At 36.4% G+C, this 21,013-nt stretch overlaps 1 protein-coding gene across 3 annotated transcripts in view; it reads right to left on the reverse strand.

Moving 5' to 3' along the window:
- Positions 1 to 4,616: 4,616 nt before the first annotated feature.
- Positions 4,617 to 21,013, reverse strand: part of LOC124406946 (protein expanded-like) — a 129,757-nt gene continuing 113,360 nt past the window's right edge. For 2 of the 3 annotated variants that reach the window (XM_046882675.1, XM_046882673.1), the window contains 8 exons: positions 17,009 to 17,088; positions 13,311 to 13,551; positions 11,192 to 11,467; positions 9,994 to 10,159; positions 9,006 to 9,305; positions 8,610 to 8,891; positions 6,359 to 8,184; positions 4,617 to 5,228 (listed from right to left, as the gene is read on the reverse strand). In XM_046882675.1, the coding sequence (XP_046738631.1) occupies positions 4,755 to 5,228; positions 6,359 to 8,184; positions 8,610 to 8,891; positions 9,006 to 9,305; positions 9,994 to 10,159; positions 11,192 to 11,467; positions 13,311 to 13,551; positions 17,009 to 17,088 (3,645 nt within the window). In that variant the 3' untranslated portion in view covers positions 4,617 to 4,754. The remainder of the gene's footprint in view (positions 5,229 to 6,358; positions 8,185 to 8,609; positions 8,892 to 9,005; positions 9,306 to 9,993; positions 10,160 to 11,191; positions 11,468 to 13,310; positions 13,552 to 17,008; positions 17,089 to 21,013) is intronic. The other variant, XM_046882674.1, reaches the window with a different exon arrangement.

The following is a 21,013-nucleotide window of genomic DNA, read 5'->3' on the forward strand; positions in this document are numbered from 1 at the left end:
TGACAGTTACTCATTAGATGGTAAATTGAGTGCAGCTTGGTTCTTATGCTACCACGATTGTTGTGGAATAACATGAAATTCTCTTGTGGATGTTGGTCAAAACTCTGTGGCATAATACCATTCTTAAATCTAGAAGTATGTCAATTCTATAATAGATGCATAATTCATCCAAATTTTGTGCTTCATCATCGCAAGTATAACCGAGCGTTTGGGGGGGGGGGGGGGGGGCTCACATGCGTATTGCATAGGAAAGTGAATTAATCGAGAAACCTGATTAATTGAGAGGTCGATTAATCTGAAAATACATTCTAATTGAAAAGTAATTGATTCTTCTGAGTAATCAATTGATTGGAAAATCGTGGGATCTCTCAATTGAAATCTACGAAGAAATGAGATTTCGATTCTTCAATTTAGAACCTCTTCTGATAGTATACCTCTCTTGCGTATCCAGAATCTTGTTATATTTTTCATTTCGTGTGTCGCTAGAAGTACCTTCTTTAATTTGGCACTGACAACGATAGTACGATGTGGTACTTCGTACCGAATAAAATCCTGAATAGTTTTTAACCCTGATTCACCAGAATTCATTACCGTTCACTGATGTGTACTTCGTCTATAGCAAAAGCGTCATACGAATCGAAAAATTAGATGAAAAAAATGTGAATGGACCATGGTGATAAACGTAAAAAATTGAGAATTGGGTTTTCTTAAAAAAAATTATTATTCATAGGTGAGGTGGCGTGTGGTACATGAGGTTTTCATCCGTAGCAAGTCCTATGGATTCACGTATTCTATGTACAAGAATGGATTGTATGCTATTATTTTTAATATTCATTATTAATAAACAAATGTAATTATACATATAATTACCGTTATACATTATTGTAACATACGTACTAGAATTACAAATAGGTATTACTTCGTACTTCATAAACTAATAATATAAGATTATCTTGTAAGCCTGTATCTTACAGGTGAAATAGCCCGATACTATATGCCGTATAGTATCTGCTAGATTGTATTTGCAGAGCTACTTTGTAGTATATCTCTTAGGACCAGATAAATTTTATGCATGCCCGAAACATTTGTAAAATATTACGCGTAAGACTATTTATTATTTACTTTCGTTGTGAATAGCCGAAACAGCTGGCATTCGAATTTTCGGCAGACCTGATACCATAACAAAAAAATTACAAATCTAGTCAGAACACAGTGGTTCATTTTATTTAACGAAATACCACAGAGCAGATGCGTATAATGATCGAAAGTAAAAATAAATTTCAAAAATAAATATTACATTCAAAATTTTTGTATAGTAACACTAAGTTATTTCTAAATTAACAATACATCACTATATCTAATCGTAATTCTTAAGGCCTCACGCTAAGTTGTGAGTTACAAGTAAGTATAAGTATGTATTTATCTCTACAAATGTGTATAATAATACTTACATATATATATATATATATATATATATATATATATATATATATAAGTATATATATAATTTTCTGCCACACGTTATGAATTAACACAATTGAGCAAACAATAAAATACGTAAATTGTAATAAGAATGTGGAACGTAGTAAAGAAAAATAATTTCTATTACATTTTTATATATATCTGTTTTCGTTTCGGCAAACATTAGAGAGCATCCTAATCACCGAGTTTTGAACCTGACTATTTTTAATTTTAGATGAAAATTTCACATGTAACAGTAGCACCTACGTTTCATTTTTTTTTTTTTTTTTTCGTTAAATTCAATCGTCCCTGAGTTCTGAATGTTGCAAATTGTCAAATTCGCATTTTTTATTCTAATCATTTGGGATCAGTCCCACTATGAAGTGATCAATTTTTATTTTTCATTTTATTCTTTTACTTTTTATGGCAGTTAAAAAATTTTAAACGTTGAAAGAATCTCAGTTCGTCCAAAAATGAGACAGTAAACGACTCCATCGTGAAGTCGACCTTAAAATAAGTAGACTGAGAAATATAATTTTTTGAGAATAATTTCAAAATTCATAGTGTTTCAAATTTCAACCAATGAAAAAAAAATAGAATAACAAAATATATACACCATGGGACGATCTTGCAGATAAAATCGATATAAAAAATGCAATCTTTGAGAATTTTCTGAAAATTACAAAAACGGACAAGATATGAAAAATTTTGAATATTTATAATTGAAAGACGGTTGCATGAAAAGATGCAGAAAAATGGAGCTGTTATCATTGTCTCAAAAAGTTTCAACCAAATTAATAATAGTGAGACTAAAAGCTCGGCGATTTGACATGGACTGCCCCATTTTTATTCACAAATGTCAGATGCATTTCAATGAATGATTTCATTCGATGGGATGAAAAAGAATGAAGTAGAATATCGAATTAACTGGTGCATGAAAATGTTAGAGATGTTGACTGACCAGAGCGCTTTCAAAAGTGAAATTTTAGTGCATAAATAATTAATGAAAAAATTATAATGGATTCTAAGCCAAACCTCAACGAAAGAGAAAATTTCAATTTATTGCATTTTACAACATTATTATCTACGATATTGTGCAAATAAAAAGTACAGTTCATATTTTACTAGAGGATTATTATACACTGTATGTTTATCTACTATATTCACGCTGTATACTGAACCAATCAGAATAAAAGAATTTGTAAAAATAATCACCAATGAACACCTGACATTCACACTGCTTGTACCAAATCTTGTACCATAATATGCAATGAAGCGTTCAGGTATATTTATGGTTCTCACAATACATTGAAAGTTGTGATGAAATTAAAAATTATACAATGAAAAATGGCACCCTGAGATGAAGAAGCACGGACTATGAAAATTATTTCAAATTACATATTTGATCAATATTACAATTGACTAAATAGCTAGGTATTTCATTCAACGTCCGCTTTCTATCAAATGTATTATAATGATTTCTGATCATCATTTTCGTTACCATAAATCGTACCTCAATAATTGCTCATTGTCATTGTTATAGAGACATTGAGAAAAAAAAAACATTAGTTTGGCACTGCAATCCTTCGAAATGTATTTAACAAAACAATGCTTTTAACGAAATTAAAAAATTTAGCAGTTTTTTTCGCGGGTTCAACCAACTAATCCCTATAATTGTGTAAAACTATGTTTAACATGCAAGATCATCCTCATCCTGAAATGGCTGTACATTATACATGAATGTGATAACAAAAAAAAAAATGCTTATTCTACTGAACGAATCCTCTACAATAAACAATTTTCACCTCGCAACGAATTCTTCGTTGGTATGTAATGCTTCAGAAATACCTGCAGTTAAATGTTAGATAATTATCAAACGTGTCTCTCTTTTACAATAATCGTCAATTTTTTCAAACGCAAAACTGAATTATTAATGCCATGAATTTTGCGCGACATACTCTTTACAGGTTTCATTTATTGTTAGAAAAAAAAAAAAAAAAAAAAACAATCATCTCATTGATTGTATAATATGCAATATACATTACACATAATGTATATAATTATATAATAATTACAAAGATTGAGAGTAAAAAAGCTACTTCCTTACATTTTTCATATGTTCATCTCACTAATGACATGAACTGATATGTATAGATGTGTAGTATGTTTAGGTATACCACTGAATGAGATTAAGACATGACAGTGTCAATTTTACGTAACGTTGAAGCTACAAGTTGTCTCTCAGTTTGAAAAGCGTTTGAAACGGAATATTCGAAATCTTTCCTAAATATTTCAATTCCGAAAGTAGGTATCAGTTAAAATCTTTCAAGTGGAAAATATTTAATTTGAATTGTTTCTGAGGAATCCGGTGCTCAAGTGGACAGCTTATTGACTCTGACCGGTGACGAAATACCAACAATCTCGCTAAAATTATAGACTAAATACGATGATTTGCATTCAATTAAAGCTTTGACATCGCTGAATTGATTCCAGTGTACTTTCCATTGATAAATTTATCAAACGCATCCACAATCATTTTCAGGATACTAATTATTTTCGAATGCAGCTCAAAGTATTCAAAGTCTGCAATACTGTTGAATAATGTTTTCTCAGCATATAAACAATTCAGACATTTAAATAAAATGTACTCAGGCCTTACTTACACACTTTCATATATTCGATGAAAAGGTTGTTGTTGATCTATTCAACATATAACTTCTTTGATTAAGAATAGGGGAATAACCCTGATGGAAAAATATTCCCATGTTGGAAAAAAAAAAAAAAAAATTAACGCTGGAAGAGCGAAATTCTGAAGAAGTCTTACAAATTCTGATTATTTCACATGACACTCTTGATTACTTTTTCCTAAAATAACTGTGAACCGTTTTTATCATGTATCAAAATTGTCAGTTGATTAAAAAAAAAAAAAAAAAAATTGGATGAAAATTCAATTTCCATTTCACCACAAAATTCACTTTAAATTCCGATGTCTCGAACGGAACTTTGAAAACATCTAAAAACTATTTATAAAATCTAATGCGGCACAAAAGTAGCTCAGAAATTCCTTTGTCGAGAGCAAAGGTCGGCAACCAGCACCTGTTACAGTGGCCAGGTCTGCGAATTCAATTGACCCTTCTATCCGAGTCAGAATAATAGGGAATTCAAATCCGAAAACTCGCCACAGAGACCTACCTCTGGCAGTTCATGGCCTCAATCCACGTCAAGATAAGTACAGTAAAAATTCTGCAGATGCCAAACGATGTTCTAGAGATAGAAATCACTGCATCGCTGAACTATGAATGCGACGCTCTTGCGGGATCCTTTTTGGCAGGCGACGGCCCAGGAGTGGCCAGTAATCTGTAAGCATTTCCTTTGGCTTCTCCGGGATGCCTGTGAGTGCTTGTCGAGGGTTTCCTAGGGGGTTTGGAAATTTGTGTTGTGGATAAACCGCTCACTGGGTACTTGTTTCTACTTGAAGTCCCGCTATTGCTCCTCGAGCTCGTTTTCGAAGATGAAACGTTGGCTTCGGTCGGGTGCTTGGGTAGGACAAAAGCGTTCGTTTGTTTCAGAAGGTACCGATCATTGCAGAGCGCCGATATTAGTGGCAAGTCCAGATTTCGACTTTTTTCACGCAAGGTTCGTATGTCCAACATCCCGTCATCCTTACCATCGTCCCTTTCCGACATTCGCATGGCCGAACTATTCAACTTCGTCGTATTTATCGACGATGAGGAGGTCGATGGAAGTGGTTGACTCTTTTCCAAAGTCTGTAACAAATATGCAGATTGATTCAGCTACATTTCTTTATACTACGAGTTATATTTCTCCTTGTTTGGGCCATTTATAATTCAACTCAAAGAGTTAGTACAAGATCAAGAGCAAGAAAAAATTTGATAAATCAAGAAGCTAGGAAAGACTAACGAATACGAAATCATAAAGAATATTTATGCTTTTCTCTAGTCTAAAATTTATCCGGCAGATATCTATTTCCTCGCTCAGCAACTACAATTTTTTTTTTTTTCATTTGCGCCACCGTAAATAGTACGACCACGTTCGAACGAAAGCGTTCTTACTTACTAAGCTCCATGAAAATCAAAAACCGACATATTATACATATGTCCATAGACAATGTGATTTCCTAACAGCTGCATGATCCGTCGTCTGCAAAACTTTACCGCACAAACGTTACAATTCGAGAGCAACTATTTTCCAGGGCAACGAACTGTATCTAACTTCAAAAGTATGAAGCTGCTCTTTGATTGTAGAGTGTGTGCATTCAATTACAACAGATGGCAGACTATGCAGTCGTTAGGGATTTACTCTGTATATCAGCCGATCATTCAAAAAAGTAGATGAATTTTGTGAATGTATATTTTGCCTGCAACTATGAAATTTAATTGGGCTCAATTCATTAACCTTTAGGCCGCCGGAAATCCAAATATATGCAGAGCAATCTATCAAAGCTCTGTACTCAGATATTGTTGAGGTCGCTGATTACGAATTTGAACTCAAAATGTCGAAATTCAAGATGGCGGACCGAAATCCGAAAAGTTACTTGATTTGGATGAAACTCGGTATTCGAGTGTTTTCGAGATCACTGATCACGAATATGAACTCGAAATTTCGAAATAGAATGGAGTGGAATATCGAATCAACTGGTGCATGAAAATGTTGAAGATCTCGACTGACCAGAGCGCTTTCAAAAGTGACATTTTAGTGCATAAATAATCAATGAAAAAATTATAATGGATTCTAAGTCAAACATCAACGAAATAGAAAATTTCAAGGTAGAAAAGATACGTTCATCAAACGTTAAAATACTGAGCTATATTAAAATATCGATTAAACAAAACAAGTATTTTACGTAAAGTTCAAAACTAATTAAATCCGATCTTACCTGAATCTCATAAGGAGGTGGAGGCGGTGGCGGTGGCAACCGTCGATGTTTCGGCTGCAACAAAGACGGAACCCTAGTGTTCAGCGACAAGTCAAAGCTTTTAAGTATATTATCGTCGCTTCTAGTTCTGGAAAATCCATGCAGAGCATGAGGATGCGTAGGAGCAGGAGGTTCTCTTCGAAGACTGTGGCTCCCTCCAGATGAGCAGGTCGCTCCGCTGTACAAAGAGCTCGTGCTCGCCGCGTAGTGGCTGCTCACATTGCTTTGCGGCAAGTAATTACCCCCGGAAGAATCGCCGCCGATACTCAAATTCTGGTTAGAAGCGTATTTGGATGGTGACGAGAACGAAGACCCCGGCAGATAAGGGGTGCTGCGATAAACGACGGACGACTTACTGTTGAAGGCAGGGTAAGGCGGCGGAGGGTAAGCCGCCATTGCTGCAATCAGCGATCCTTGCTTAGCGTCAATGTACTCCTGCTTAGAAACGGCCGGATCCTTCAGCGGAAACATGACGAAGTCAACGTCGGAGTACAACTGTTGCTTGTACTGTTCGATCTGAGATCTCGCTACCTGACTTGTGTACACAGTCGCTAAGCTGGGCGGCGGCGGAGGCGGTTGTCTGGGATGCGTCGCAGGCGGAGGAGGCGGTGCGAGGTAAGGAAGAAGCAAGGGTCCACCCCGCGAAGCGTGGACGTCCAAATAATTATTCGGCCCAACGACGAGCGCGGCTACAGGAGCGTGAACCGGAGTGGGTTTCATTTTGTCACCAGGATAAGTCGGCGGTTGGATTCTAGGCGGTGGTTTCGGTGCTGCGGTCTGAACAGCGTTCGTCGCGATCCCCGAAGAGAAGTTTGACGACGATGTCGAAACGGCGTTGCTTCTATTCAGACTGCCGTACGACTTGCCGGCCGTAACTTTGGGACCATTTTCCTCGCCGTTCTTATCGTAGAGCGTCGAAACGCCATCCTGATGCTCTGGAATTTCAGGGTATGGCGGCGGCGGTGGAGGCTCTCTTGGAGTGACCGCGTCGTTCCTCGGAGGAGTCGGCGGAGGGATCTGAATCCTTTCTCTCGGTGCCGTGTAGGGAGGAGGCGGCGGAGGCTCGGACCTTCGGGGAGGCAGAGGAACGAAATCCCCTCGAACAGCGTTGTAGGGAGGCGGTGGCGGCGGTTCTCGTTCGATGGAAGCTTCGCTCATCGGCGATTTAATCGTCGCGTAATCTCCGCTCACAGGATACGGTGGAGGCAGAGGGAGCTGCCTGTCACTGTCAGTTCTAGGAGGTGGTGGCGGAGGCGGAAGGGTTACATAGTCGCAGTCCGAGTCCATGGAATTGCTGATCGTCTTGCGAGGCGGATATCTACCAACGATTAAATCGGACAGTTCGTCTGCGGAGAGAAGAGGTCCTACATCCGATGGGTCGCTCCCATCACCCCTGAAACTGCCAGCACTCAAAATGCTGTTGCTCCTGGACCTCGAGTCCTCGAGCTCCTGTTCAAGAAGCGCTTCGACCATTCCCGAATTCCTGTTCTCAACCTGATTACCGTCTTTGCAGATACTGTATATCGGCTCTTGGTCTTCTGTGTTTACGTCTTCCGTGTAGACGCCACTAGTCTCTGATCTCAGGCCGCTGTGAATTGTGTAAAACCCGGAAGTCACTGACGCTTCGTCTGTTGTTGAGGGAACCGAACTCATAGCACAAACGTCGCTCGCAGCTGAAGATACATTCGCGATTCCTGTGGGTGAATACACATCTGTGTTGCGTTCGTCTTGCATTTCACTACTTCTCAAAGTATAGACGCCACTTGTTTCACTTGCGATGTCAGTGCCTGAAAAAATAATTAGAAAGGTAATTTCGTTAATTCATGAAATCGTTTTCATAGCTTTATTTGTTGCGATAGATAGAATTATTAATTGGTATCAAAGCTGCATACTTATCACAAGAAAACTTGTATTTTGTGACACGTTCCTATTCTGTTTAGTGAAAAGAAACATTCATTTACACTGCTCGAAAAAAGTTAAATTCTCATCCAACACTTGAAGAATATCGTTTTGATGTATTAATCACAAATTTACGGTACCTAACGGCATTATATAAAAGCACCTTTTTTGTACCTTGGAAATAATTTTAAAAATTTTTTGGGCTCTGAGTCCTCGAGATCGAATATTTCTTGTACAATAATGTGTTCAATCTTTACACATCAAGAAAACTGACGTTTGCATAATATAAAAACGAATGTAAACTGGAACTCACCGGCATATTTTCCAGTTTTTCTGCACCTGTCGTAAATCGCACCAGGAAAACTCGTAGTCTCCGAAGAAACAGCTGAATTTTGAGCCGTATGCGAGTAACCTAGTTCGAGGCTTGACGTCGCAGATGCTCTTCGTATTTGTAGAGGAGGACCATCAGGAACATTGACAATAACCACTGTACTGCAATTACTACTGCACTGCGAGCCCTCCGTTGTTACACCTGCAGTCGAGACGAGGCGTTGCTGTGCTACAGATGATGGCGCAGCTTCGACGTTGTCGACTTCTGTACAAAAGTTGTTACAAGTGTTGAAAGAAAATCCGTTTCCCTCAAATTTCAGCACACAAACTTATTAAAAATAAGTTTGAGGGATTTGTTTCTCAATTTTTTCATTCTCACCGTCCACGGTAGAAGCAGGAGACGACGGTCTGGAATGTTCGTCACCATTAGTGCCGTTGATGATTTGCGACGGTTGCGTGTGTTTCGGATACTCTGTGAGTCGAGGTAGACACTCGGTTGAAGCTGGTGCTGTATCAGGTTCATCTTCACTGTGAACTCGATCGCTCACTATGCCCGATGTTGTATTGGAAGACGTACTTGAAATAACAGAGATCCGTTGGTCACTCCGAGCGCCTCGTGCAGCCAGGCTGAGTTTGCACCTCGCTGGATACATGTAGCAGTCTCGCAGCACCTTACGCTCTGCGAAAAAGAATTAAGTATACAATCTGACGTGGTTAAGTTTCATGAATCGTGTAGTTTTGTGGAGCCGGTTAAACGTAACTTATTGTTAGATTATCCAAGGTTTACAACTGGATGACATAAATTGTATTAGTTCTGTTTATTGCTTTCAATGTTCCAATTAGCGTGTCATATAGCAAAGGATCGACAACCTTGGAAATCGAATGTATATTTGCGGAAGTTGATTCTGAAATGGAAAGAGTGTCTAAGATACTGCTTCAAGTTGGGATAGCAATACGAATCACTAAGGTCCAGCAGACAGCTGTGCTATTGGTTCTTGCTGCGATACCAACCTAAATTAGTATCCTAGATCTATGCTGATTCCATTTCATTATCAACCACCGAAATACCTGAAATATTAGAAATCAAAAGAAATCTCGGGGATCTTATGGACTCTTACGAAATTTTCTGAAATTGTCTTAAATCTTGTACACTCATTTAAACTCTTTGGGAAAACATAAAATCATTAAAACTATGAAGTTTCTTAAAATTCTCAGAGATCACCTGGAATCTGTCAAATCTATCAAATCAGTTATAATGTTTGAAATCCTTTGAAATCACCACAAAATCTGTAAAACCATATAGAACGTACAGACAAACTGATAAATGGTTAAACGCTGGGCTTGTATCTAATAAGGTAATATCTCACCTTCTTCTTCGCGACGTCTCGCCTCGCTCAGTCGTGGTGCTATAGCCATGGAAAATTGATGGGTGTCTCGACAGAGTCCCAACAATAATTTACTCTTGTCATCACACCCACTATACAAGGTGAGCTTGTCCGGTTGGTCAACTGCCCGAATTTCAAACTTTTTACGCTGCAAAATAAATACGGAAATCAGAATCCTTAAAAATCTAATGTATTTTCAAGTTAAGAGTCAAATATATCCGTTTTTTGGGCATTGAAATTGAATCGTATCTATCAAGCGCTTAAGGGGGGGGTGAGGGGGGGGGGGGGGGGAGCACACACTTTAAAACTGATCCTACTTAATATCAGGCGGAGAGAGCTATCGATTTATTTTCGGGCTATGTTTCTCGACATGGCAGAAATAATTATCTGAAACGGGAAATTGATTCGATCATTTCTAGATTGTTTGCAAAATTTTATTTCTCAAATAATGACAATATGTCGTATGATCAGAACCGTCTTTTGAACCTGTGAAAAAATCAGCAACTCTTGATCTTCAAAATTGTGGGAAGAGATGAGTTTCCAAAGAATTTTTCTTACGAAAGAATTGTTATAATTATGGGTTGAATAACTGTATCACTGATTTAAGACACTTGTGGTATGCAGATGGATAAAAGTACGAAATAAATAAACATTACTAGTGTACTAGTAGTGAAGTTATGTAACTTGTGTAACGTCGATATAGAATGAAAAAGTATAGCTATATAACAATTGAAAGAAAAAAAAATTCCCCAAAAATTCATCTCCTCTCACAATTTTGAAGATGCAAAAGTTGCCGATTTTTTCACATGTTCAGTAGACGGTTCTGAACTATGAATCGTATTGCATTTTCCATATCTTTATTTTTTCAAAAATAAACATGTTCAAAACAGCTGAAAAGACGATGATATTAATTTCCCGTTCCAGGTGGTTATTTGTATCAAAGAAACGGAGCCATTTCAAACTGCCCCCCCCCCCCCCCCCCCCCCCCCAAAGAAGAATTATTGCTTCGGTAAAATGATGTAACATAAAGTGTATCCAACAGTTTTAGGTTCGCTTTATCGAGAAAATCATTGTTATTCATGATGAATATGACTTGTAAGTGTGTATAAATGTATTGTAAGAATAAGCGAGTATGCGATTAGTTCTTTAAGAATTCCGCAGATTGGGTAAAAATACTTACATCAAAGCAGAGTTTGCCGATGTTGTTCCAGGCAAATACTCGAGGCGTCTCTTCCTCGGTGTAGACGCGGACTCCACGAGCGCAAATCGCGAGCAGGATCCGTCCGGGGCCGGCTTCATTTTTGCTCCTACGAAGCCGGTAGAGGTGCGCGTTGAGCGGCGCTTCCAAGAGCACCGCCTCCCGGATATATTGGAGCTCCGCTTCCTCTCGTGACAATCCGCGATTATCTCGGTGCTGGGCGCTAAGAATACTGAGTATATTCTTCTCGATGCACATCTGTGATTTGTACACAAAAAATAAAAGGTTTAAGTACATTTCCACGTTTATATGCAATTCAGACTAAATTCTCCTCAAGTCCGCCTGCATTCATGCAATCCAGAATACGCTTCGACGAAATCCGCCTGCATTTATGCGATCCAGAATACGTTTCAACGGAATCCGCCTGCATTCATGCAATTCGGAATACGCTTCAACGGAATCCGCCTGCATTCATGCAATTCGGAGTACGCTTCAACGGAATCCGCCTGCATTCATGCAATCCAGAATGCGTTTCAACGAAATCCGCCTGCCTTTATGCAATTCAGCATACAATTTTTTTACCTGATTCTGCTTGCACTTGCGCATTTCGGAGTAAGTTAGTGAAAACCGCCTGCAGTTTTGCAATTCGGGGTACATTTTGAGAACACAAACTGTTATGAACAAAACAAACGAACACATGTACTTTTCGCTGCCGAAATGCAGGCGGATCTAACTAGTACGTAAAACGAGTCAATTGAAATTAGATAAATGACAAAACAGTTCAGTTATTAACAATTCTGCGGATTTTATATTGTTTTGCAATTTTTATGAAGTAAATACCTTTCTGTACGGAAATAAAACATATGCGTAAGCTTATTATTATAATAATGGCATACAACATTTTCTTGTGAGTTATTTTTTTTTTTGATGAATTGAAAAATTACAGCGGGTACAAGTGAATGTTACATAACTCATTACGAACAAATTGTTTTTTTTTTTATTATTGAGATATTATTAGAAGTTCGTTTAATGTGTGTTGAATTGAAATACGCATTTTTTGGGCCAAAAAAATTTTTCTTAAGATTTTAAAAAAATTGTATTTCAGATAAAGGCCATTTTCTTCGGAATGTAATTTTTATTTTATACACAATGATGGATAATCAATGATTTATTCAATACAGGAGAATCAAAGGACGCAGAGTTATTGACATTTTTCTTCATTACAAATTTAAGATAGTAATGTACAATTGATAAGTGATCGATTACAAATAGAATAAATTCTCCATCATTAGTTTACTTCGTTTACTAAAAGTTCCTTTTAGGCAAATTCGTTTTTCTTCTGTTTAAAGATCGATACTTCACGCAAAAGAAAACTTGCAACACAATAAACTATTTCTTCATTCCGGAGAAAACTATTAGCAAAATTGTTTCCAGGCAATCTTCGGAGCGATTTCTTTGTGGTGAACAAACTGAGTCCAAAAACATTAGAATGAAATGAAAAATACCAAAGTTCAATCATTTTGAAAGTTTAAATTATAAAACCATTACTCAAATGTTTGTTTCTACTTCAATTCATTGGCGTAAACAACAGTGCTGGAATATTGAAAAAACTGGTTTTTCTCTTTGACTAATTCTTGTTTTACCAACGGAGCCCATTCATCCTTAATCAAAGCTGTCAAAACTAAACTTTTCCAAACATATCTCACATCAGTAACAACATACCGGACCTGGTGAAAAGGTATTTCACATCTGTGTACTCACAAGGCAGCACCTGCCAGTCGTAACTTAGTTATCTTCTCCGCAGAGTCAGTAACTGTCGCGGCTGTTTTACCGACTGAGCCAATCGTTGTGCCTCGCCGGGCCGTACATCTCATTACAGTCACGGACGTAAGTCAACGTAGTACGGACAAATACAATATAAACGCGAGCAGTTTTTTTTTTTTTTTTCGTGCAAAACGCTTTTGTGTCGCAAACGTACAAGAGACACAATCATCACACAATTACCAAAGGTGAGTAATGAATTTTCAATTCTTTACTCCTTACTCTCCATCAAGAAATGTCGCGCATAGTTTATGGCATACGAATCGTAAGAGTGACTCACGTGGGGTGGCAGGTAATCGGTGGATTTGCAGTAACCGACCGAACCGGCGTGAGGTCGATGACGCTCCTCGGAATAGTCGCCGAGGTCGGCCTGAAGAGCGAGGCCTGCAAGGGCGAGCAAGGGCGCAACAACCCCCGGTTTGTGCAAGGGGTGGTGGGGGTGGAGGCTTTCCACCCCGCCGCCATGTCGGACGACGTTGTCGCGCAGCTGCAGATAGTAATGGTGCCGGGTCGTCTCATCGCTAGAATGTATAGAAACGGTTGATAGGGTTAAAGCAGGAGAAGATATCTAGGGTGAAACATTTTGGAAAGGGTGAAATTGCGGGCCGAATCCCGAGGTTTATCAGGATTAATTATTATCAGGGCTGTACCTTCCTTTAATATATCCAAAAAACATGCGTACAGTGGATTTTGTCGTGACACATTGAAACGGACCAGCAAAACAGATGTTCAGATTGTTGAGTAGGATCGTCGATTGCAACGATAAGAAAAATTATCATCGCAAAGCAGCTAGCATCGATGCGTTGAAATTTTCAATTTATGAAGATCTTTTTAGTAATTGGTCGTTTCGGCTGATGTTACGATTTGCATTTGTCTTCCTTGTCTGATTCATCTCGTTGTAAATTGTGGTCTTGAAATTTATGTACCTATTTCCGTTCGAGTAGCGAATTTTACACCATAAACTTAATTTATTTTTCTGAAAACTTATGGAATTGAAATTGTTTTCAGGTGAATTCGACAATGTTCAACGTCGAACCTGTGACCAAAATATTGATGAAGAATATCAAAGTAATAAACGCTCGATAGTTGATACGAATTTTACTTCCTTGTGTTCACCAGTTAGAGAGAGAGTTGGTTTTAATGCTTTCTACTTACGTAAGGTGAGTTTATGAAATTTTAACGGCATAATGAGTACACTCCATTTTTATTTTGTAAAATAATGGAATGGTGCTATCTCTACAACGATTTCATCGAAAGACGAATATGTAATGTTACGATTGAACTCGTAAAACAATTTGTCAGCTCCAAGTAAAATGAAGCGTTCTCAAAAACATAGATAAATAATGAAAAATCAGTTTCACCGAGAACTGTTGATTACAGTTGTGTGCAAAATGGGAGTGAATTGTTAAGTAAGAGAGTCAGATAACATGCAGAAACAATTGAGGTAATGCAAAGTGATCAGCGTTTGACTATGCAATAAATCGATTTAGAAAGAAAATGTGAAACAGATAAATGTATCTTGTAACCAAGTGAAGTAATATTCAATCGAAAATTTTTCAACACTTGATATGATGAAATTTATTTGTTGAGGAGCTAAAGTTCTCAAAAATTATATCGTTGAAAACGATTAAAAGTTTCGTTGTAAACCTACTACCTAAACCTAAACACTGCGGCAGAAAAAAATAGCTTATATTTTTCTGAAACATTTGAATTCTATCAGACTTGCATTTTTATGATTTATAAAAAGAAAAAGAATTTGTAAAAAACTGCAAGACAATTTAAGGTGTGTACATATCACAGAGCACATACCTTAATGTCGTTGCTTAATAGCGGTAATTTAAGCGCGAATGAAGATTAATGATTTGTGCAATGAAACAATGTCTGTAGGGTACTTTTATGACACTGATTGAATAAAAAAAAAAACTTCCGCCCACCGCAATATTTCCCAACATACGATTTTCGTTGTTTATATGTTTATTGAAGTAACCTTTTTCGTATAAATAAACAAAAGAAAGAGACGGCCTGCGTATAACCAAAATATTTATCAATAGGATACCTGATTTTCTGTAAATTCAAAAACAATAACAATGATTCTATTAAAAATTCACAGAAAATAATTTCATTCAATCCCCAAAAAATTTTCTTGACTGTTCGACTGAGAAATCAATTTCAGCTGTGACTTTCTTAAAATGTGGCTTACCAGTAATTTTGGTAAAATAAAAGCTTGCGATTTAAAATAATACGAAGAGAAAAAGAAAGCGAGTTCTTTCTAATGCCAAAGGGAATTTCATTCAATAATACAATTCCATTGAATACCAAAGAATCTATTTTGAACATAAATTAATTAAATTATTAGCACGAAATTGAGGTTAGGGTCGCGTAATGTCAGATTTGTTTGCTGTGTTTGTCGCGACAACGCATCAACGCGGTACTGAAAAGACTAGTTTCAAGTCCTAGAAGTGAAAAGCAGTCTTTTCAATACTCCGCGCATGCGCAATGGCAGACACACTCGACCGTCATAGAAACACGCGTGGAGATAAAATGTATTTTCAAAACGAGGAGATCGATTATCTTCGTTAATTTCTAGATCTATGTAGATTTAATGAAAATTTGTGTCAACCGATATGAAGTTTAGAAAAATTTGCCTTCTTTCGACCCAGTGTTTCACCAAATTTCTAATCTAGAATATTCGTTAAAGATGCATTAAATAGCTAAATTTAAAAACTGAAATCACTGCCTATCTTTTGTTTCACCGCTAATCCTCAACTGATTTTAATTACCGAGTAGAATAGTTAATTATTTAGCGCAGATAAACGACTACGTATCACAGAGGAGGTAATAATTTCTAATTATCAGAGCATCAGTCAAACACTTATATATAAGTTGTTCGGCTACTGGAGTGGCATGGTGGAAAATAAACGCCGGAATCTCTAGACTACCGGCTGCTACTTCTAATCGGTACATGCCACTCTCTTTTCGAGATAAAAAAGAACGATAGAGACAACAGAAAAAGAGATGGAGAAAATTAAAACTGAGAAAAACGAAGAGCGTGTTTATAGCTGTAAATAAAGCAGGGGTTTCGTAAGGTAACAAATCGCCCACAGTGGCATCGAGGAATATTTCAACCGGCAATTAATTGGTCCAATTAACCAAACGGTCCAGGATGCCGTAGGGATCCGGGTACCATGATACCAAACCAAGCAGTCGTTGCAATAGAGAGAAAGAGACGACTGAAAAAAAAAAATCCTGAACGAAAGTGTATTAAAATTTCTGCCTGGCGCCACGCCGTGAAACGATAACATGGCGAACTGATCGATTTTAAAGTGAAAATTTTTACAAGTTTGCAATTTTAAAGTAATGTTACGGTGTAAACAATGATACGAAAATTTGAAAATTCCAGCAAGGCCTTCAGGCTTTACTGTTTATTTTATCTCGTTTTCGGCTTGAAAATTTTTTCCTCATGTGATGAAATGCAAAATTCATTTTAAAGTTGATCCTCAGAAGCCAGATAAGAGGTTTTTTCAATATTTCCCATCATCAACGATTTCCAAAAATTTTTTACCAGTATCTGACCTTCACCCTTACCCATTTTTTAAGTGAATTTTATGCGTAGGAACCCCCAACGTAAAATGTACTCACAAATTTGTTTTAAATTTCTTTCACTAGTTAAATAATTGTTCTATTATCGACAGACTCTCCACATTGGCGATCGTGAACTTATTTCTTAATTTCAAGATACTAGCAGAAAGTAATATTCTAAACTTCGATTAAAATATATCATGTACTGTATCTTATCTATGTTTTATATTTTGTTATTTAACACTTTATAAATTTCTATTCATTTATTAGAAAAGGGTGATTACCCGTGAACTAACTAACTAAATAAATAAATCGAAATAGAATGAATATTCTAGCTGCAATATCTTGCTGATGATGATAGGAAATGAATCTGTATCGATTTGAATGAAAAGTACTCACCTCAAAAGTAACGGGGTGTCCACGTAGTACTGAACCCGGAAATAGAGTACAAATGCTGGTCTTCCGCTGCTGTCAAGACCCTGAAATCGAAAGAATCAACAACGTGAGAATGAAAAGAAAGAAAATAAAAGACGATAAATTATTGTAAATTGGATGAATAATTTATTCAAGTACATGTTTATTAAAAAGTTGTCATTTGGTTGAAACATGACACGTGGCAGCACCGCAAACCACTTTTCACATATTGAATACATCATATCACTGTTTCCCACCCTTATTTCAGGAAAAAAAAATCATGAATCCACACAAGAAATGATCGTGTAGACAACTTCATTAAAATTGTATTTTAATTGAGTTCGAATAGGAATGAGAAAAGCAGACCAATGTGAATATAAGTGAAGTTTTTTTTATTGGATTCAAAATAAAGGTGCGGCTCAGCAATATGGCGTCAAAAACAATAATCAGTTAATAATTTTAGAGCAATTACAAAAATGGTATATTATACAGTGTAGAAAATATTATACAAACTGTTTACAAGCTGAGTTACTATTTTTTGGAAAGTAGAAAAAGAAAGAACAGTTTTGAAATATGTGTGAAAACATCTGAGTCATTTCTCCGAGTAATCTGTATATTTAAAACGATGATAGCATTAGTTTTCTGTATAGTGCAATTGTGCAATTGATCATTCCTAGCGTTGGTAATACCTCTAATTGCTGGTTAACGTTATAATTAATATAAACTTGGCAACCTGAAAAGTTCTCATTTGATATTCTTCTGTCGATTCAACCATTTTATTTATTGCAATCAATTCAATTTCATTAATTTACTTATAGAAAAAACACGCGTGATAATAGAACAAAATGTATAAAGGACTCGGTGGCCTTTCGTCAGCTGAATTGAACATCGTGGTTAATTGTTACAACTACTGTTATCACCATTTTCTTGACTTTTACTACTGTAGACACGTTTCTTATTCCAATTCATTGTTACTTCACTGAAATAACAAGAGGTTGGTCGACCAAGTATCGATACTTTGTATCAATTTTATTGAGATAGTCATGCGTTGAGTATTTATTAAATTCTCAGATTCGCAAGCTATAAAGATTTATTTACAAAGAAAAGAAAAAAAAAACAGCGATCATTAAAAGAAACCTTGGACATTAATGCTTTCCTTCAAATCTCTTCAAAATAGTTGAAAATCTAGTAGATTCATTCGATTTCACCTTGCAATGGCTCATTTTAATCAAAAGACTCTTCTATAAGGTCACTGAAATAGATATTCTCTTTTTTTCAATAGTCAATTCGGTATTGCCATTTTTTCATTACAATAACAGATCAATAGATTTTAAACAATTTTCAAAATATCTAAACTTCTGTTTTATAATTCGATTATCTTCCAGTAACTATATTTTCAAATAAATTTCAGGGACACAATAATTCGATAAATTAAACTGAATGTATAGGTTACATTTTACAGTAAAATTGATAAATAATATCGATTGTTTGTTGACTTAAATCCTTAATTTCGAACTCGAAAACGCTTTGATCTCACGGAGAGAATGATAATTTTGCAGAAACAGCATGACGCCCAGAGTGGCGTAAATCAAGGGAAACTTTAAGGCGAGAGAAGAGCCATTATCTCTACCGGTAAGGAAGCTGCCTGCAGCCTACCTTGGCGATATGCCGCTTGCACAATGTGTCGAGCTCGTTTAATTACACGGTGGATCGTTTCATGTACACACATAGAACATTACTCCGGAACAACTTCCAATCTCATACCCTCCATCAGCTCGAGCTGGTCATGACCCTTGCGATTTTTAATTAACTTGGTATCCCGTAGGGCCTTCCAAAAATCACGGTCTACAGAGTGTTGGATGAACAATTTCTACCAATTGTTCGGTCTGTCCAACAAACGTCCGTGATGATCTCGAAAAAGGTCGAGTGAGAAATTTGAAACTGATTATACTTGGCAGCCAAATGGAAAAGTTTTGAAAGAAAGATTAGAAATTTTTTTTTCTGAAAACAAGATAATATTTTTTCTTTTTGTAAAATAAATATACAATAAACTGGGAAAGAAATGATTGTTTAATTAGATAAAGTATATGTTTGTCGGTAAAAAAACATTGAAAATCAATTTGTTTCCGAGAGAACCGGAAGTTCAAATTAAACGAGATTTCATGCCCATCATTTGATTGCAAAATCCTGAAAGTTTGTCCGCCAAAAAATCTGTTTCAGATTTTGAAATCACTGTGCCTCGTAAACTCGAGCAATTCAAACGTACGAGAAAAATTTCAAAAATAAAAATTCAATTAAGTATTATATACTAGACAGAATTTCGAGTATTAATCATTTTCATAACTGAATTATCAATCTCGAAACGACTACGCGTCGTAAATTTTCTTTTTATTTTCACCTCTCTCGTTCTTCATTTCGTTTATTTATTTATTTAATAATTTTTTTTCTTTACCCCTCGATCCCTCGATTTCCCAACCGATTCCGGGTAACCAATTTCCATTAATCCCCCCCCCCCCCCCCCCCCCCCCCAACCATTCGTTGATCCAAGCGCGTTAGTATTTAAGCCCGTTTGAATAATGACCCTCTATATGCATACCGCAGGAGTCCTACGAAGGATAGGAATTGCTGCCTCAGTCCTTCAAGACATTCTCTCAACTGCATCTTGCAAAAAATGCATCTCGGTAACTTTGGTACGATTAACCAATCACATTCCCTCTATTCTCAAGTTTGTAAAACTTGTTGACAATCACTCGTGTCAATATTAAATCCTTGTGTCGAAATCACTGGGAAATATTAAAGTTTATTTTAAATTTCGTCTGTCGTTTTATCTGCTTAAAACAAATTCATTTTTAACCATAATAGGATCTTTGATGTGCTAATAACTGAACAAACGATAATTATCTTCGATTATAACTTCGACTTTACACAAATTGCAAAACGAGTCATCGTTAAAATAAAACAAAATATTATTGGCAATTCGTGATTGAATTCACGTTTTGTTTTCTTCTTCTTCTTCTTCTTTTTTTTTTTTTTTTTCTTATTGTCTGTATTGTTTTTTTCACATCGGTATATATTATATCTACATACCTGTATCAATTTCTTTCGAGAAATATTAAATTGGAGGAAATTAACGCGTCGAGATTTGAATAAAAACTTTATGACATGACTAGGTTTTGAGGCAAATGATAAATTAATTACCTGGGTCGAATCGAATTAATTTCACATACAGGAAGGGAAGGCATGGCAAAATCACTAATAATATAAAATGTCGCGCAAACTTGTTTTACATTTTATGACCACGGTTTACAGATGCGACGGCAGTCTGTGAGGGATCCTAGACACGTTAAAATTTGTAATTTGTAAAGTTTGATATTCAACAAAAAAAGTTTGATTTGAAATCGTTTTTTCGTACATGTTTGATTGAAAGCTTTTTTGGTTTATTTACATAACGGATGTTGTTTTCACAATGCTTTTATCAATTGTACACAATTTGCATCTAAATAATTTATTAATTTAATTTGTATGGTTAAAATTATTTTTTAATCAAGTTCTTCAATCAAGTTTTTGATCGAACTTTTGCCGGTAGTCTGAGTGTCTAACCTCATGGATAAGTTCAAACGATTTTGGAAATTTAACGCTGAATGTAAATACCTGATGACCCAAAAGTGAGCAGAACTTTTTCTTCTCTTCTCTGTAATTTTTTGCCCCCCCCCCCCCCTCCTTTTTTTTTTGTCTTTACCGTTAATCTACTGGCTCGTGTGTAATATGGAAATTATATAAACAGGTGAAAAAAGAAACAAAGTTCGAGATAAAAATAAAAATCAGCTTGATTTATAAACTTAAGTTTAAACCCTTTCAATGCCGTAACAGCGCGAGGTTCTCATCTTCAGATGACTTGTATAAAAATTTACGTCGAGGTTTAACGATAATGCCGCATAATCCATGAGGAAATATCACACGCTCAACCAGTCGTTAGTGATTTCAAATTAC

Source organism: Diprion similis, chromosome 6 (genome assembly GCF_021155765.1).
Source record: "Diprion similis isolate iyDipSimi1 chromosome 6, iyDipSimi1.1, whole genome shotgun sequence".
NCBI classification, from domain to species: Eukaryota; Metazoa; Arthropoda; class Insecta; order Hymenoptera; family Diprionidae; genus Diprion; species Diprion similis.